Genomic DNA, 20436 nt, shown 5'->3' on the forward strand with positions numbered 1-20436 from the left:
TGCTTGCCTATGTACGAGTTCTTTTCATATTAATTTTGAGGCTCCCCAACACCTTAACGTTGTGATCCACGTTGGGCCACAGAACAGTTGTGGGAGTGTAGACGTTTGAGTATTGGAAGGCTGTGTCTGTGGAGTTTGACACTCCTTGGCTGACAGCCACAGGAGCATGAGGTCAGGCTGTGTTTTCTTTTCTTCCTCCCTCCAGATTTAACACTCCAGCACAACTCTGGTTATGAAAACTTAACTCTGCTTAGACCAGGGAGCGACAGAAACTGCAATCTGCCTACCCCACTGCTCAACTGTGACCCTTTGCTCTGGAAAATGCTTTGAGGTGTTACTTGGCCTGTAATGAGTACTTTGGAAGTGCACAATCTTTTCCCAGTTTTAGAATTCAGTTTTGGTGACTATTAACTTAAGTCCTGACGAAATTGGGATCAAAATTCAAGCTATTGTCCTCTGTACTTACACCCTTCATAGTTCTGTAACATATGGATAGCACGTTTCAGGAGCTGGTCACCCCACAGCTTGAGAGGGACTGGGTGAACAGCCAGACAGACACTAAAAAGCAGGCGGGTGGGTGGTTCAGGAGACCCATCAGAGCATCTTGGTCTGTAATCATTATAAGGTTCTGAATGCTGATGGGGAAGAGGGCTCCTCCAGTGAGTGCAGCCAGAATCAAGACCATAGTGCCATGGACGGCTCAGCTGTCCAGGATAGGAATAGGAAGATCAAGAGAGCTACAGTTATCAAGGATTCCATAGTTAAGGGAGCAGGTAGGCATTTCTATAGTAGCCAGCATGACTCCAGGATGGTATGTTTATTGCCTCCTTGGTGCCAGGGTCAAGGATTTCACCAAGCAGCTGCAGAACATTTTGGAAGGGAGAGGGTGAACAGCCAGAGTTCATGGTCCATAGCCGTATGAATGTTATTAGTAGAAGAGGGTTGAGGTCCTGCAAGCAGATTTTAAGAAGTTAAGAGATTAAGAGGCAGGACCTTGTGACCTCAGGTTTGCCGCTGCTGCTGCATACTAGTGAATACAGAAACAGGAAAATAAAGTAGATGAAGGTATGTCTGGAAAGATGGTGTGGGAGGGTGGGTTTTAGATTCTTCAGGCATTGGGCCCAAATCTGGGCAAGGTGTAATTGGTACAGGTTGAACCGGTTGCACCCCAATAGATCTGGGACCAATATCTTCTTGGGGGGGTTTACTGGAGCTGTTGGGGAGGTTTAAACTAGCTAGGCAGGGGGTTAGGAAGCTGAACATAGATTCAGAAGGGAGAAAAGCACACCTGGAAATGAAAGGCAGAGAATTAGCAAGATGAAATTAAAAGGAAAATTAGTTAAGCAAAGAGAGGATATGAAAAAATACTGGCAAGGAAAATCATGTTTTGAATGTACAGTATAAAGCGCGAGAGGATAACTAGGGAAAGAGTGGGGACTAGCAGAGACCAAATATTTGGAGGTGGAGGATTCAGGTAAGGTTCTTAATGAATACTTTGCGCCTGATTATTTTTTTTTTTGTTTTTTTATTCATTCACAAGATGTGGGTTTCGCTGGCTGGGTCAGCATTTGTTGCCCATCCCAAGTTGCCCTTGAGAAGGTGGTGGTGAGCTGCCTTCTTGAACCGTTGCAGTCCATGTGGTGTAGGTACACCCACAGTGCTGTTAGGGAGTTCCACAGTATGTCATTGTTAAGGAAGAGCATGAAACATTGGATGGGATAAACATTGTGAGAGAGGAAGTAATGAAGGGTTTTGACACCTTTGAAAATAGATAAACTATCAAGCCTGGTTGTTAAAAGAAGCAAGGGACCATCCTATGTTAATCCTCCCTGGCTACAGGTGTGGTGCTAGGGAATTGGAGGACAGCTAACGTTGCACTATTGGTTAAAAAGGAAGGGATAATTCTATTCTTTCATGGGATGTGAGCACTGCAGGCAACAGCAGCATTTGTTGCTCATCTCTATTTGCCCTTGAGAAGGTGGGTGTGGTCAACATGGATTTTAGCAAGGCTTTTGATGAGGACCCATGTGGCAGATTGGTCAAAGAAGTAAAAGTCCTTGGGATCCAAGGGATACTGACGAATTGGATCCCAAATTAGCTCTGGCAGGAAGCAAAGATTAATGGTTATTGGGTGTTTTGTGGCTGGGAGGCTGTTACCAGTGGAGTTCCACAGGGCTCAGTACTCGATCCCTTGCTTTCTGTAGTTTATATTAATGCTTTAGATTCAAATGTAGGGGGTGTGATAAAGAAGTTTGCAGATGATGCAAAAATTGGCCATATGGTTGATATTGAGGAAGAAAGTTATAGATGGTCTGGTCAGTTGCACAGAAAAATGAAAGATAGAATTCACTGTGGATAAGTGTGAGGTAATACATTTTCAGAGATGCAGCAAGGCAAGGGAATACACAATAAATGGGAAGGTATTGCGTAGTGTGGAGGATCAGCAGGACCTTGAAGTATTTGTCCACACATTCTTAAAGATTGCAGCACAGGACAATGTGGTTAAGAAGGCATAGGGTATGCTTTCCTCTAGCTGAGGCATTGCATAAAAGAGCAGGGAGGTTATATTAGAACTGTATAACATTATTCTGATTACGGCTTAACTTCTGCAAGGGGTGAATTAATTGAGGGGGTGGGATAGAATCCATAGGGATGACCTATTTACCTTAGCAGACAGGGCATAGATTTAAAGGGGAGATGAGGAAATTTTTTTTCACCGAGGATGGTAGTGATCTGGATTTCGCTGACTGAAAGGGTAGCGAAGGCAGAAACTCTCATCACATTTAATGGCTACTTGAGGAGCTATGACCTGTAGGGCTATGGACCTTGTGCAGGAAGATGGTAGGATGAGGCTGGATAGCTCTGCATCAACTGCCATGGACATGATGGGCCAAATGATAGGCTACTGTGTGGGAAGGTTTCTATGCCTGCCACTGTAATCCTGAAGCAGAATGTGTTTGTAATATCCTGTGCAAAATTGTAGATGATGTCCAAGGTTAATGGAGTCAAAATGCACACTGCTTCTGCTGTTGAATGATATATGATGTTGAGGCCAACATTGGTATATCGATTAGCAATAGACAAACAGCCCGTGAGCACTGGAAATATAGTGTTTCCGAACTGCAGTACTGTACCATAGAACACAAAGGAATACAGTTCCTGCTTTAATAAGATGTTCCCTTTCTTGTTTTGCTTATTTCCCCAAGTGTACGTGCTCCCCTGGGTGTCTGCTAATGCAGCTCTATAACAATGCTCGAAGTCACAGAAGAATTGCATAGAAATTACAACACGGAAACACTTGGCCCAACCAGTCCCTGTTGGTGTTTATCCTACACAAGAGTGGAGTACCTCAGCCATCATTCATTTTTGTTTTTCCTGTCTCTCTGAGGAAACACCTGGGTTTACTGTTTTTCACTAATGGTATTGTTAAGGCTGGTGTTGGAGATGTGAAGCTGTAGCCTGGCATAGCATGTAGAAACATCAGAGTACTGTACCACTCTCCTATCATACTGAATTTGAAAGGCATCCACATTCTCTGAATTAAGGGGACCAAACAGAAATAATTAGCCATTATCTCCAACTGGTTAAGGATAGGCTGTCATTGGAACCTGGAAGTGTGGTTGTCTTGCAGAGATACCAAGTAGGTCAGGTGAAAGGAGCTGGAGCCAGTTGAGGGGAACTGATTCCTCTCAATCACCAGTGCGAATTGCTGGTAGGAAGAGGGATTGGTTCTTTGTAACAAGGTTACGGGTGATGCATATTCACTTGGTTACCAGAAACTAATCAGATCCAAGAAGAAGGAATGATGGAAACTGACAGTGGCTAGACGTAATTTAATTTTAAAGATACAATTCCTTTTCAGAGATATTTTGTTACAGTTAAAATTAAAATCAGTATTGCCAAATGAACAAGTGTGAGACAGACAGGAACAACTGATCAGAGCGACAATGATCCACATATAGGTTGCTCCATTCTGTAGTGCGTTTACCATCTGATCTTATTCTCCTGCAAAAATGAAGATTCTAAACTTGCGTAAGTGTTATCAGGATCCAAATTCTGAGCCATATTAACATACTTTTGATTGGGATCAATTTATGATATACAATTTCCTATATTCCATAGAAAACAGTGAGTGAGTTGACCATTTTACACACATTGGAGATCGCAATGATAAATGTAGATAGTGTTGTTTTCCAAGATAAATTATAACCAAATCACAACAAAGACAGCAAAAAGAAAAAATAGGCAGAAAGCCAGATTTTTAAAACAATATAGTAGTTATCGACCTTTCTGTATTCTGGAGCAAGAGACCCGTTCAGAAAGCTTCTAAGATTAGCACAAAGGCTTGTTATGACTTGCAAAAGAGTTCACATTTGCATCAGTCTTACTCAATAATAAAGTAGGAATTTGCCAGATAAAAATTGGATCCAAACACAAAAAAAAACCAATGCATACGAAAACAACAAAATAAAACAAATCAAGCTATAACAAAAGTAAAGAAATTACCTGGGACAAGTATTTTACTTTTTTAAGAGGCAAATCAGTTCAAAGATTTTGCTGCAGCAAACTGGAAAATCTCTGTTCCTCACCTGAGGAAGTGACTTTCAGAAATAAAATTCAGAGACATTTAAAAGAAACATAGGATGCAGCTTCTGACAGTAAAGAGCTGGGATTATTGCAGCTCATGCCATTGAGGAGATTTTGCTTGATAAAGCTCCTATGAAGTACCTTGGGATGTTTTACTACATCAAAGGTGCTATATAATTGCAAGTTACAGGAACAGGGCCCAGGGAGAATAACACAAAACTAAAAAAAGTGTTGCTACTGTACCCAGAACTTCAGTGGAAGGAGAAGAAAATGTAAAGAAATAATATACAAACAATAAAATGCATTTTCTTATCCGCTACAATGATATAATAGCATTGCTGTCTCAACCTGATTACGCACGAAGAATACAATTTAAGTGTTTTTTTTTAAACTTGCATCTTACTGTTTCCAATTCTGACTTGTGTTTGTGACTCATTCTTTAAACCCTACCTACTCTTTTCAGTTCCCATAGCAATAAGGATTATTTTCTTCTTACTGCATTTTTAAAAAACCTGTTTAGAATCAGACTTGAAGGGTAGAGTGTTGCGAATTAAAATAAAAACTCTTTAAAATTCCGAATGGATAGTTATTCACTTTTTATAAGAAGTTCCAGTAAAAGTTACCAGGCGGACATCTTAGACAAGCTGTGATCAAAACTTAGTAAGTAGCGGCCTAGCAAGATTCAACAAACCACAGCCAGAGGGGAAGAAACTTGATTATTAATGTACTGGGGCTGAAAGGTGGTGTATTTGCAAGGGATTGAGGTGTAGTCATGTGCACTGAGGCCTGGAAGATACCTTTGAGGCAAGACTGATTGATCCAAACTGTAGGAAGGGAGACTATAAAAGGGGTTTCAGCCCTCCATCTTGTAAGATGATGGTTTGCACCGTGTTGCTCAACTCTGTGCTAAGCATCACCTGGTCTGGCTTAGGAGCCCCACTCTCGCATCTCAGTCTCTGTTGCATTTGCTGCAGAGGAAGATGTTGGGCTGAGAAGATGCACGATTTGCTGGCCTCTGTTTTCTTTGGGCCCTCTTCTCGGCCAGCTGAGCTTTTAGTTTCTGCTCGCCTCTTCCAATGCCCTTCTAAACAGTCAGCCTCCAGAGGTCTCAGCCATCAGCAACTGTATTCCGGTTGTGTCAAAGTTCGCCATCTTTATGTCTCACTTGTAGGTGTCTTTGTAATGGAGGTCATTACTCAGTGGCCAGTTCACCGTACAGATGGTCTTTAGTTATAGGCCTTCATCATCCAATGAATGTGGCTGAGCCAGCGCAGACACCATTGGCTTAGCAATGAGTGTATGCTGATGGAATTAGCATGCCTCAGGACCTCCGAGTTGGTGACCTTATCCTGCCTAGAGATGCCAAGGCTACGTCTGAGACAGCATAGGTGGAAACTGTTCAGCCCATTTTTCCTGCCTAGTATATGTTGTCCAGGTCTCACTACTTCGAGGAGGGCGCTGAGGATGCAGGCTTGGTAGACTCGCAGTTTGGTGTTCTCAATCATGTTGCTGTTATTTTACACACCCTTACTTAGCTTGGTCATAACAACTGCAGCTTTTATGATGCATGCGGTGATTCCAGCATCAAGTGACAGAATGCTAGTGATTGTGGAGCCCAGATATCGAAGCTATCAACAACCTCCAGTGTCACATTGTCATTGCAGATAGATGGTGGTATGGCAACATCCTGGACCCTGACATTTGTCTTCCTGATGCTGCTGGCCAAACTAAACTCTTTACAGGTGTGAGAGTATCTATCCTGAAGGTATGAAAGGGGAGTCCTTAAGTTTCTTTAGTTATTGGATCATAGGGTGGAGAATTACTGATTTTAATGTGATTTTTGTAGTTCATTAGGAATTTATTTTTACCATTATGTGATATTGTGGGTGCCGAAAGGAGTGTAATATTTTCAGTGATTTGATTGCTTATTCATTAAATGTGTGTGCAATTAGGAAATGTATTAGAATGATTCTAATTTTAAGGATAGCAGAAATTTGAAGAGAAAGAATGGGAAGTGGGACTAATTAGATAGCTCTTACAATCAGCTAGTGTAATAGGCCGAATAGCCTCTTTCCATGATAAAAGCAAAATACTGCGGATGCTGGAAATCTGAAACAAAAACAAAAATAGCTGGTAAAACTCAGCAGGTCTGACAGCATCTGCGGAGAGGAATACAGTTAACGTTTCGGGTCCATATGACTCTTCATCAGACCTCTTTCCATGCATACTTTGCTTCCTGGTTTATGGACATTTTCCAGGAATAGTCTGTGCATTTATGCCATCCAAACACACAGATGGAAAACATTACATTAAGTACATAAATAAAATAACCCAGAGACTTGGACGTCTGACCAGTTACAACTTTTGAAATATTACATTAACTGGTCAAAGTGAAATTCAAATGGTTTATCAATGCTATCTCAGCTCTAGATGACAATATCTGTGCGCTTGGACTCTGAAGTGATGTGTTTCCCAGATACACTGATAACAGGCTCATGCAGATGAGGGGGAATTTCTTCTCTCAGAGGGTCATTAGTCTTTGGAATTCTCTTCCCCAGAGGGCAGTGGATGTTGGATCACCGAATGTGTTTGAGTCTGAGTTAGATTTTTGATCTACAAAAGAGTCAAGCGTTATGACGCAGGCAGGAAAATGGAGTTAGGGCAAGAATCAGATCAGTCATGATCTTGTTGAATGGTGGAGCAGGCTTGATGGGCCGAATGGCCTACTCCTGCTTTCATTTCTTATGATTTTATAAAACAACCAGGCATGGGTCAACATTAAGCAATGGAAGAGAAGAATGAAAACATACCCAAATGCCAGTCTAACCTCCAAGCCAACAGCAAGAACCAGAACCAACAGAGCCTGCCATTCTGACAGAATGAGAAATGTTTGCTAATGTACCCAAGTCAGAAACTACAAACTGCAGGAACTGCAATTGTTTCAGTAGAAGGCAAGAAGAGTCTCTCGAGATACAAAAGCAACAAGAGAAGGTTAAAATTATTAGTACCATTCACAGGTTGAATTTTATCTTACGTAAGAATCGAGACTATTTTGCTTGTCAGGGTAGGAATCATCCTCTTGCTCTCTGTTCTTTTCACCTTCGTCCCTGTACTGAATATCTTTTTCTTCATCTACTTCCACTGGTTTGATGCTTTCCAAAGACTCACTCGTCTCACCATTCTCATGTTTTGCTCTGCTATAAGAGGAAAACAACATAGCTCAGAATTTGGATCCTGATAACACTTAACGCAAGTTTAGAATCTTCATTTTTGCAGCTCTGAACCATGTCACAGATTGAGGTTTTGAAAATTCAAAACTGGATTTTGCAAAGTAAAACTCAAGTCTCCATATTCAATCTGTCAAACTGGCATCCCTGCCCAGTAAGCAAAACTGAATAACTCAACAAGCTATGTAGTTCCTTTTCGTGACCAAGAAATTCTGTATATCAATGACTTAGCACCCAGCACACACATAAGATAAAGAAAATTGGAAGATTAAAGGGGTAATCTGAGGTATTTAAAATGATAAAGGGGCTCAATAGGGTAGGTATGAGATACTATTTCTTCTGGTGTGGGAAATCAAGAGGAAACATAATCTTAAAATTAGAGCTAGGTCATTTAAGAGGGAAGTTAGGAAGCACTTTTTCTACACAAATGATAATAGAAATCTGGAATTCTCTCCCCAAAACGTGATGGATGCTGGAAGAATGGAGCTTTCAAGGATATTGATAAAGTGTTGCTGGGTAAAGGTATCATGGAACTAAGGTGGGTGAGTGGAGGTACAAATCAGCCATAATGTAATTGAATGGCAGAGCAGGCTTGAGAGATTAAATGGCCTCCTCCTGTTCTTAAAATATAAATGATTCCACTGTTTTATGTGTGTTCATTGATACAAATGTCGCTGCTGCTTTAATACTTCCTGTGCCTATATATTTTCATTGAGAATCCTAAGTGAAGGTTCAGCTTCAACCTTGGCTCTGTAGTAACACCCATCTCTCTCTCTCCCTCGTTCTCTCTCAAGCCCTATCAACCTCCTTGGAAAGATACATAGTACTATTTCAAGATGGGCAGGAGACCATCTTCAAACACCACCAATGGCTGGCTTCTATATTGCTCCTATCCTGTTGTCCCTAACCTCTTTTGGTTCCTTGTTCTCATGCTGCATACCTCACAAAAATTGTCTCTTTTGGTTACTAGCCCATTATCTTCCCATACCTCCCAAATAGCCAGAGTACCATCAGGAATGTGCTGTGTAAAGAGCCAGTGTCCTACTCTTCAGACTAGATTTAATGGAGAAGGATATGCTGTGTAAATGGGGTGGGGTACTTTATATTGAAAACACTGGCCCTGAGCTTCAGTGGAGTTCTTCTGATCTCCTGCTGTGACTTTAGTCGGAAACCCACAAGAAATGACGTAAACAGCCTTTTAACTGGTAACACTTCCTCCAGGGTTTCTGTTGATCTCCCGCTAGGGAACCCCGGTGGATATGCCATGCATCCCTTTCCATCCTCCCCATCTTTGAAATCTTGAAAAAGAAAGTGTACAATCCTCTATCTGACAGGATACAATCTATCATTTCCTTCATCTGAGACCTACTGTTTTGTTCTCTAACACCAACGAGCATTTGACCTTAGTTATGGGTGCAAGGGGGAATGATACGTGACTGCTCTGAATGTCAAAAGAAAAGCTGGGAAATAGCAAAATTGCTGAGCATCTCCTACCATTTATTTCAACTGTCATGTGAAGGCCCCCCCCCACCACCCCCACCACTACCTTCCCAGCAATGAGATTTATTTCTTGCAATCTGATGTGGCAGTAATTCACAATTCGGTTTTCTTTTGCCAGCACCCTGTAATAGCCCAATACCTCTAATATATATGTCACAAATCGCTCTACCTGTATTCACTGCCAAAGCTACTGTCTTCATCGTTGGATATTGTGAGAGGAATATCCTCTGCATTTCTTCCTTTATTCTGGACAAATTCTTCATCCACCCCAGCTTGCCGCAACCTTTCACGAAATCGTCTCTCAGCTTCTGATGCAGCATTTTTCTGAAGAAAAAAAGGAACATTTATAGTGCTAAGTAGATATCTATGTTGCACTCTTTCACATGGGGCAGAATTTTGCTGTCGGTGAGCAGGGGGCGGGGCCCGCTCGGCGACGCGTAAAATGACGCGGGATGATGTCGAGCGGAACTCCCGACGTCATCCCGCCCCATTTAAATTTTCAGGAAGGCGGGGGCGCAGCAAAATTAGCTGCGGGCCCATCGACCTGTCAATGGTCAATTGTGGCCATTGACAGGATCATTTAAACAATTAAAGGACCTGCCCGTCCAACCTTAAGGTTGGCGGGCAGGCCAGGAGCCCCGGCGGCAAATAGAGAAAACATGAAACCTCATCCAGCAGCGGGATGTTTCATGCAGGGTTTTAAAAATTTTAATAAAGTTATTATGTAAATAATGAACATGTCACATGAGGGGGACATGTAAGGGATTTTTTTTTTTCTATTTTTAATATTTTTCAACGTGGAAGCAATCTCCCTGAGGCTGCACTTAGCCTCAAGGAGATGTGCGCACTTTCATCCGCATGCGCGAAAGAGCGCACTTTCACTTTTAGGGAATCCCCCCCACCCACACAGGAAGCACATAGCGCTTCCCGCTGGACGACACGCTGGGCTGGCCTTAATTGGCCCTCCCACGTAAAATGGTGGCGCAGCCCACTTCTCTGGCAGGGATCGACTCCCCACCCGCCCGACAGGCAGAAAATTCTGCCCTTGGAGATGTTAAATTTAAATAATTTTCAATCTTCTGTTTAATTCTCTCTCCTTTTCCTTCCTGAATGTATTGGCTTCCTTGTTTAATAGTTTTACTGGTGATGGTCAAATCATGTGGTCATACTTCCAGTATCCTCTTAACAGGTTATTGATCTGAAACATTAACTCTGTTTCTCTCTCCACAGGTGCTGCATAACCTTCTGAGTATTTCCAGAACACACTTTTTTATTTCAGATTTCCAGCATCTGCAGTATTTGGCTTTTGTATTTGTAGCTCTGTGCTTTATTACTCTCAGCCATTTAATTCCTCACCTGAGTGACTTGTTCAAAGAGGTAGGGTCTGCTGCGGACTCGCCTCTTCATCTCCTCCAGTTCCTTCTTGTACTCTTTCTTCCTCTTGAGATCTCTCTGCCTGAAAATGAAAGGACAACTGATTAATTGGAATTTGGGGACACCAAGGTTTCAAAAACTACAAGTGAGATGATGGAGCAGTTAATCTGTCTTTGGTGTTGGTTGACAGAGGCAATGTTGGGCATACACTGGCAGAACTCGCTTGTGTCTGAAATAATGCCATGTGATTTTTAACATCCAACTGAACAGAGATTATATAAATCATGTCTAATTACCATTAAGCGTACATAGTAGATAAGCCATTTTATTATATGTTATTGATATTGCAAGACATCTTTATTTCTATACAGCTGAAAAGTGGTATAGCAAGAATCAAACAAACCTATACTGCTGCAATGTTTTTTTGTAGGTCTCTGCTAGACTTTGATGAGGATCCATAGCTTTAGCCCGTGTCAGTAATGTTTTGCTCATGTCATGGGTGTTCACCTTGTACTTCTCCATCCATTGAGCTTTCTCTAGTTCCTGTTTATCCCGTTTTTCCAGGGATTTTCTATGGGATAAAATCATATCACCTATTCAAAGAACTATAAAACACTAATGTTTCCTGGTGCTCACCGATTGTGGGCTGACCCAAAGGTGGACTTGTCATTCTTGTCCTTTCTGCCAGCCATTTTCCATGTTAGTTTTATCAGATTTTAGTCTAAATAGCTGAAAGAATGAGCACAACAGAATGGAGATGCAGAGCAAATAATGGATAAGTATATAACTATTAATTTGCTTATGTGGCACTATTTTCTTTCATTGCATGCTACACGCTGTTTCTGCATCAAGAGCACAGATGTGCTATTTAACCTCCAGTCTCCAGTTAAAATGTCACTTTTTATCTAGCATGATTCCTTGATTTGTCCTGGATGAACTAGAACTATCTCCAGCTCAATATCAACAAATAGAAACCAGAGCAAAAACCAGAAAGATAGGCCTTGATATTTACGGACCTGCACGTTCAGAACTGGGGATGGGGGTGTTGAGGGGAGGAATTACTTGTGAGGAAACCTGGAAGACAGATGTCTTTAGTATTTTTTTTCTTTAGGTTTCCCACACAACATCAAGCCTCCCTGACAAATTGGTTTTTGGGGGCAGAACTCTGCGGCAGGATAGAATGGAGGAACAGGTAGAGAGGGATTGCTGTCACAAATCTACTGAGGGTTGGAGAGATCACGAGAGTTGGAAAAATTGCTATTCGGGGATTGCAATGGTGGTTGGGTTGGGAGGGTCTCATCGTGCCAGGGGAGGCAGGGGTGCTGAGATCGGGGGTCAGACATAGTGTAGTTGGGAAGGAGACGAGGTCAGACAGATCATGAATTTACAGGTTATTCAACTGAGATAAAAATCTCCTGCTCCTCCTGGCCCATAAGCAGTGCTGGAAAAGCACTTACCTGATATCCAACCTTTCTTGCCTCCTTTTACCTGTCAGGAAAACCCAATTTAAAATTTAAAAAATTGTTAAAATGGAATCACGCAGTCTCCTTAAAAAGTTTTACCAACTGATCCGCCCCGGGAGTTTTTTGGTCGCCCGCCTTCGCCCTGTCTCCATTAAAACTGCAAGTTGGCGGGTTTGTCAGGTTTTGAAATCTTTAAAATTTTCAGGTGACCCAAACCCACCTTTTTTAGGGAAGTTAAAATTACCCCACATAGTGCCTGAGGTATCAATTCTATTCCCCTTCCTGACTGCTCACTTAGGCTGGTGCACAACATCGGTGTCCTGTTTGACTCCCAGCTGAGCTGAGCTTCAAATCTATCACATCCAGTCCCCAAGACTATCTATGTGCACCTCGATACCATCACCTACATAGCTAACTCAGCTCACTGTCACAGACAGTGCCAATCACATCTTTGGCAACTCAAGGCTCCATTTCTCCAGTGCTCTGCACTTGCCTCCTGAGATCCACCATGTAGAAACTCAATTTATCTATCACTCTGCCAATGGTATGCTACCCCATCCCATGTCTCACCCGCCTATCATTCCTGTCCTTTGCCAATCTGCAATGATTCACTAACTTTATCATTATTCACGTTTTTAGATGCCTTCATGGCCCCATTCCACCTGACCTCTATCACTTTTTTTAGTCCTATACTCAGCCTGCACGTGCCACTCTTCTGATTTTGGTCTATTATCACAGTTCACCCTTAGGAGAGGGAAACTTCTGCCATTAAGGCTTACATAAACATAAGAAACATAAGAAATAGGAACAGGAGTAGACCATTCGGCCCCTCAAGCCTGCTCCGCCATTCAATAAGATCATGGCTGATCTGCTTGTTTCGAATTCCACATTCCCATTTACCCCAGATAACCTTTGATTCCCTTGCCTAACAAGAATCTATCTACCTCTGCCTTAAAAATATTCAATGGCCCTGCCTTCCGAGGCAGAGAGATCCAAAGTCGCACAACCCTCAGAAAAAATTTCTCCTCATCTCTGTCCTAAAAGGGCAGCCCTAATTTTAAAACACTGACCACTAGAACTCTATTCCTAAATCTCTCCACTGCACATTCTACCTTCAAAATCCTCCTCAAAACTTGCAGCTTCCACTGCGCCTCTAATCATCTCCTGGAACCTCTCCCATTTCCTTCTTGGTGCTCTCTAAATTCCTGGAAAGCATGGTGGGCCATTTATGCTAGGAAAGGTGCTACATAAGTATAGTTATGTTTGGTTGCTGTACAAGTGTTAAGTTGTAAGCTGATATCTAAGTTTAAGTTGTTGGCTGCTGTTGTAGTTGGCTGATATATAAATGTGAACTGTTGTTGGCTGTCATGCGAGAGTAAGTTATTGTTGGAATTTTCCTAAGTACAAGTTGTATTTGGCTCCTATGTAATTCACTTGTTGGCAGTAATAGAAGTTTAACTTGCTGTTGTTGTTTCTGGCAATGTAAGTCTAAGTTGTTGGGAATTTTGCAAATATGTATAAATTGTTGATGGATACTGTAAGTTGCTGTAAATGCAAGCTCTTGTTGGCTGCCAGGTAAGTGTAAGTTGTTGTTGAATGTTTGATAAGTGTGAGATATGTTTGGCTGCTATTTAAGTGTAGGTGTTATTTGTTGCTATACGAACGAACACTACTGATGTTGCCTGTTATACTAGCATAAGTTGTTAGTTCTCTCGCAGCTTCTCTAGTTTAGGAGACCCACTTCTTGCTCCCTCAAATCTATTTTCACAAAACAGCTGACCACCCAACTTTCCTTCCTGTCTCATATTAACTAATATTGTTACCTGATCCTTCCCCTCAGGTACTGTCCTGCTCCCCTTCTAATTTGCAGTCATCACCTTCCTTCAAAGGAAACTCATCTTTGACCCCTCTGCCCTACAAAGCACAGCGGCCATCCCCAATACAAAGGTAAAATACTGTGCATGCTGGAATTTGCATTTTAAACAAAAAATGCTAGAAATACTCAGTCAGCTCAGGTCCATCCCCAATTTCCACTTCATCTCCAAAAGATCTGTGCCCATCTCGCCCATAACTCCATATTTGAACCCATTGTTTCTGATGAAAAGTCATTGATCTGAAATGTTAACTCTGTTTCTCTCTCCACAGATGCTGCCTGACCTGTTGAGTATTTCCAGCATTCTTGATTTTATTTCAGATTTCCAGAAACCACAATCTTTTGCAATTGTGATGAGCAATTGTTTTTTTAAGAATGGAGGGAAGTGTGCCGCATGGGTCAGTATTTGAGCTACTGCTCTTTTTGATTTAAGCATATGAACTAGGAGCAGGAGAAGGCCATTCAGCCCCTTGAGCCTGCTCCGCCATTCAATAAGATCATAGCTGATCTAATTGTGACCTCATGCCACTTTCCTGCCTACCTCCTATACTCTTTGGTGCCCTTGTTAGTCAAGAATCTATTCAATGACCCTGCCTCTGCCACTCTCTGGGGAAAAGAGTTCCATAGTCTCATGACCCTCTGAGGGAAATAAATTCTCCTCACTGTCTTAAATTGAAGACCTCTTTTACCCTAGTTGTGGTCTCTCCCACAAGAGAAAACATACTCTCAGCATCCACCCTGTCAAGTCCCCTCAGGATCTTGCATGTTTCAATAAGATCACTCTCATTCTTCCAAACTCCGATGGATACAGACCCAGCCTGTCCAACCTTTCCCCTCAGGTTAATAAACAACAATTCCATTTGCTTTCCTAATCATTTGCTATACCTGCATACTAATTTTTTTTGTGATTCATGTACCACGACACCCAAATCCCTCTATACCTCAAGAATTCTGAAATCTCTCTTCATTTAGGTAATATGCTGATTTTCTATTGTTCCTGCTAAAGTGGGCAATTTCACATTTCCCCACATTATACTCCATCGGCCAATTTTTTTGCCCAGTCACTAACCTAGCTATATCCCTTTGCAGATTCCTTATGTCCCATTCACAACTTACTTTCCTATCTATCTTTGTGTCATCAGCAAATTTAGCAACTATACATTCAGTCTCTTCATCCAAATCATTGATATTGATATTTAAATAGTTGAGGCCCCCATTGATTCCTTACATCCTGCCAACCTGAAAATGACCCATTTATGCCCACTCTTTGCTTCCTGTTAACTTATATCCCACCATGGCAGCCATTTGGCCCATCATGTCTGTGCTGGCTTTCTGCAAGAACAACTCACCTATCCCATTATATTCCCCATAGCCCTGCCAATTTTTTTCTTTCCAGATAATTCTCTTTTGAAGGCTTAAATTGAATCTGCCTTCACCACTCTCAGGCCCTGGATTCCAGATCCTAACCACTTGCTGCTTAAAAAAGATTTTCCTCATGTTGCTGTTGCTTCTTTTGCCAGTCACCTTAAAACAGTGCCCTCTGGTTCTTGATCCTTCTGCCAATGGGAAAATTTCTCCTTACCTGTCTATCCAGACCCCTGATAATTTTGAACACCTCTATCAAATTTCCTCTTAATCTTCCCTTCTCTAAGGAGGACAGCCCCAGCTTTTCCAATCTATCCATGCAATTATGTTCTTCATCCCTGGAATTGTTCTCTTAAATCTCTTCTGCAGCCTCTCTAATGCTTTCACACCCTTCCTGGACACAGTACTCTAGTTGAAGCCAAATGAGTGTTTTATACAGGTTTTTCATAACTTCCTTGCTTTTGTACTCTCTGCTCCTACTTATAAAGCCCAGGATCCCAGCATCACTAGTATCACTAATGATGAATTCTCCAGAAAATGAACTACTGGGTTGTTGTAAAAAAAAACCCATCTGGTTCAAATGTCCTTTAGGAAAGAAAATCTGCCGTTTTTATCTGGTCTGGCCTATATGTGACTCCAAACCCACAGCAATGTGGTTGACCCTTAGCTGCCTTCTGAAATGGATTACTACCTGAGCCACAGGCAAACTGGCACAGGGTAAATAAAGTTAAGGCGTGAAATGCTTGGCTCAAAGATTGGTGTGGGAGGAATGGGTTTCAATTCATCGGGCACTGGCACCAGTACTGGGGTAGAAGGGAGCTGTTCTGGTGGTATGGGCTTCACTTGAACCATCCTGGGACCAGTGTCCTGGCGAATCGAATAACTAGGGCTGTAGAGAGGGCTTTAAACTAAATAGAGCAGGGGGAGGGTTCTGGAGACGGGATACGTAGGCTTACAAATCAAAATGATATGGCAGCATTGCAGGGCAGCTATTTAGATAATGATACCCAGAGTGTGACAGGAAGGGACAAACAATAGCAAATAGGGTCAAAGGGAAAAAAAAAATCATAAAAAGGCAATCGTAAAAGGGGAAAAAGTTGTAAAAAAGGAAAAATTAATGGCTCTTTACTTAAATGTATGTAGTATTCGGACAAAATAAATGAATTAAAGGCACAAATGGAGGTTAATGGGTATGATCTTATAGCCATTATGGAGACATGGTTACAAGGAGATCAAAGCTGGGAACTAAATATTCAGAGGTATGTGGCTTTTTGAAAGGATAAGCAGGAAGGAAAGGGTGGTGGGGTAGCTTTGTTAGTACAAGATGGAATAAGTATGATAGCAAGAAATGATCTTGGATCGGAAGATGTAGAATCCATATGGGTGGAGGTAAGAAAGAACAAGGGGAAAACACTTGTGGGAGTAGTCTATAAACCCCCTAACAGTAGCTATACTATAGGACAGAATAAATCAGGAGATAGTGAGGGCACGTAAAAAAAGCAGTACATTAATCATGGGTGACTTTAATATTCATGTAGATTGGGAAAATCAAATTGGCACAGGTAGCCACGAGCAAGAATTCATAGAGTGTATTCAGGACAGTTTCCTAGAACAATATGTTGTGGATCCAACCAGGGATCAGGCTATTTTGGATCTGGTAATGTGTAATGAGGCAGGTTTAATAAATGATCTCAGAGTAAAAGATCCCCTAGGAAACAGTGACCATAACATGGTAGAATTTAACATTTAGTTTGAGAGTGAGAAACTTGGGCTGGAAACAACTGTGCTGACCTTAAATAAGGGTAATTACAAAGGAATGAGGGCAGAGTTGGCTGGAGTGGACTGGGAAAGGAGTTTGGCAGAATAGCAGAAAAGGCAGCTGATGAACGATGGCAGACGGTTTAAGACAACAAAGATATATCCCAGTGAGGAAGAATGATTCTAGGAAGGAGATAAACCAACCATGGTTAACCAAGGAAGTTAAGGATAGTATCAAATTGAAAGAAAAAACATACAATGTGGTAAAGATTACTGGTAAGCCAGAGGATTGAGAAAGTTTTAAAAACCAACAAAAGATGACCAAAATAATAATAAAGAGGGAGAAAATAAACTTTGAGAGTAAACTACCAAGTAATATAAAAACGGACAGTAAGAGCCTCTTTAAGTATATAAAAAGGAAGAGAGACGCCAGCAGCCCATTAGAGATGAGGCTGGGGAAATAATAATGGGGAACCAGGAAATGCCAGAGGAGTTGAATAAATACTTTGCATCAGTCTTCACAGTAGAAGACACTAATAGCATTCCAAAATACTAAATAACCAATGGGCAAAAGCGGGGCAGGAAATAAATCAATAACTATCACTAGAGAAAAAGTACTAGAGAAACTAATGGGGCTAAAGGCTGATAAGTCCCCTGGACCTGATGCATTGCATCCTAGGATATTAAAGGAAGTAGCTACAAAGATAATGGATGCACTGGTAGTGATCTTCTAAGAATCCTTAGATTCTGGCAAAATCCCAGAGGATTGGAAAACTGCCTATGTAACATCCTTATTCAAAAAGGGAGACAAAAAACAGATAACTATAGGCCAGTTAGCTTAACATCTGTCATTGGGAAAATATTAGTCTATTATAAAGATGTAATAGCAGAGCATTTAGAAATAAATAATATAATCAAGCAGAGTCAGCATGGCTTCATGAAGGGGAAATCATGGCTGACAAATTTATTAGAATTCTTTTAGGAGGTAACAAGCAGGATAGATAAAGGGGAACCAGTGGATGTAATATTTGGATTTCCAAAAGGCGTTCAATAAGGTACCGCACATGAGGCTACTTAATAAGATAAAAGCCCATACTGTTGGGGGTAGTATATTAGCACGGATAGAGGATTGGCTAATAGAAGACAGAGAGTTGGGATAAGGGGGGCATTTTCAGGATGGCAACCTGTGACTAGTGGAGTGCCACAGGAATCAGTGCTCAGGCCACAATTATTTATAATATTTATTGACTTGGATGAGGGAAGTGAATGTACTATCACCAAGTTTGCAGATGACACAAAAATAAGTGGGAAGGCAAGTGGTGAGGGTGACACAATGAGTCTACAGAGGGAGACAGGTTAAGTGAGTGGGCAAAAACTTGGCAGATGGAATATAATGTGGGAAAATGTGAGGTTATCCGCTTTGGCAGGAAGAATAGAGGAGCTGAATATTACTTAAATGGAGAAAGACTGCAGAAAGATGCAGCACAGAGGGATTTGGGGGTCCTCATGCATGAATCACAAAAAGCTAGCATACAAGTTCAACAGGTAATAAGGAAGGCAAATGGAATGTTGGCCTTTATTTCAAAGGGAATGGAGTATAAAAATAGGGAAGTCATTGCTAAAACTATACAAGGCACTAATTCGACTACATCTAGAATACTGTGAACAGTTTTGGTTCCCTTGACTAAGGAAAAATATACTGGCATTGGAGGCAGTCCAGAGAAGGTTCACTAGGTTGACGCCGGGTATGGTGGGATTTTCTTATGAGGAGATGTTGAGTCGGTTGGGACTGTACTCATTGGAGTTTAGAAAAATGAGATGCGACCTTATTGAAACATAGAAGATTCTAAGGGGTCTTGACAGGGTAGATGCTGAGAGGCTGTTTCCCCTTCTGGGAGAGTCTAGGACCAGAGGGCATAATCTCAGAGTAAGGGGTTGCCCATTTAAGGCAGACTGAGGAGGAATTTCATCTCAGAGGGTAATGAATCTGTGGAATTCTTTACTGAAGAGGGCTGTAGAGGCTGGGTCGTTAAGTATATTCAAGGCTGTGAAAGACAGATTTTTAATCAGTAAGGGAATCAAGGATTATGGGGAAAAGGCAGGAAAGTGGAATTAAGGATTATCAGATCAGCCATGATATCACTGAATGGCGGAGCAGACTCGATGGGCAGAATAGCCTACTTCTGCTCCTATGTTTTATGGCTTAGCAAGTTACTCAGTTGTATTCAAGAAGGAAGCTCATCAATACCTTCTCAAGGGCAATGAGGGATGGCAATAAATGCTGGCCTTGCCACAACGGCAACATTCCATGAATGAATAATAAAAAATAAAAAAAAATTCTGAGGCAGACTTCACACTCCATCATTTGGTAAATTTATTTTCAATGCATTGAAAAGAAAGCATGGTCGCACCTATCATGACGGTTTATACTTAACTTCCAATTTTGTTTTACCTGACAGCTGATTGCCTTTTTCTTGCAGCATCTGTTGTATAGGTGGGAAGCGTATCAGAAGATAGTGAATGAATGCCACCGAAAGAATTTCTTCTAGTCAACCGAGTATTTACCTTCTTATGAGAATCCTGTTAATGTGACAGCAAAGTATCCACTTACTGCTTAAAAAGTGTTGTGCAATACCCATAGTTGTTTAATACAAGATTTTTATAAGGAAGTAACGATTTTTAATAAGAAAAAGGGGCAAATTATTGCACTTGCACTAAAGTTGGATAATTAAGTGCAGTTAAATGAATGTTGTTTAATCCAAAAGGAGCCACAAGTATACAATCTGAATTAAGGGCTTCAATTAAGGTTATAGCCACCATCTGAACCCCAATATTTGATTACAGAGTTTACTCCTGATAATTCAAAATTATTTTCTGAATCATCTGATCATTTGAATAAAGCCATGCGAATAACACAACAGAATCATATAAAAATATTGATTTGGATCAAGCAAATTTGTACTCAGACTGCATACAAGGGTATGGTGAAAAGAATACAGGAATATAGGGAACACTTTTCACCAAGTGCACAGATACTACCAGTCCTGGGGGGTCAGTTGGTGTTGCTAGAGATTTTGCCTTCCTTCATGCCAGGATCATTGACTCAAGTTTGTTTCTGTTTTTTCACACTGGAGTTACGCTACTGCTGCTCAAGACTCTCGATAATGAGGAGCTGGACACTCATTACAGTTTTGAAATGATGCTAATCAGTCCTGGGTTCATTACAGTTTTGAAATGATGCTAATCAGTCCTGGGTTCCTTATCCATGCTGTACTCACCTGAGTTAACG

General features: G+C 41.4%; 1 protein-coding gene across 2 annotated transcripts in view; it reads right to left on the minus strand.

Annotated features, from left to right (window-relative positions):
• Positions 1–3814: 3814 nt before the first annotated feature.
• The window catches only part of fam161b (FAM161 centrosomal protein B), a 33846-nt gene continuing 17224 nt past the window's right edge, over positions 3815–20436 (minus strand). For both annotated transcript variants that reach the window (XM_078562092.1, XM_078562091.1), the window contains exons 6-11: positions 19600–19727; positions 11092–11259; positions 10671–10770; positions 9484–9638; positions 7622–7784; positions 3815–4005 (exon numbers count right to left, since the gene is read on the minus strand). In XM_078562092.1, the coding sequence (XP_078418218.1) occupies positions 3985–4005; positions 7622–7784; positions 9484–9638; positions 10671–10770; positions 11092–11259; positions 19600–19727 (735 nt within the window). In that variant the 3' untranslated portion in view covers positions 3815–3984. The remainder of the gene's footprint in view (positions 4006–7621; positions 7785–9483; positions 9639–10670; positions 10771–11091; positions 11260–19599; positions 19728–20436) is intronic.

The sequence above is a fragment of the Cetorhinus maximus genome, chromosome 18, assembly GCF_964194155.1.
Source record: "Cetorhinus maximus chromosome 18, sCetMax3.hap1.1, whole genome shotgun sequence".
Lineage (NCBI taxonomy): Eukaryota > Metazoa > Chordata > Chondrichthyes > Lamniformes > Cetorhinidae > Cetorhinus > Cetorhinus maximus.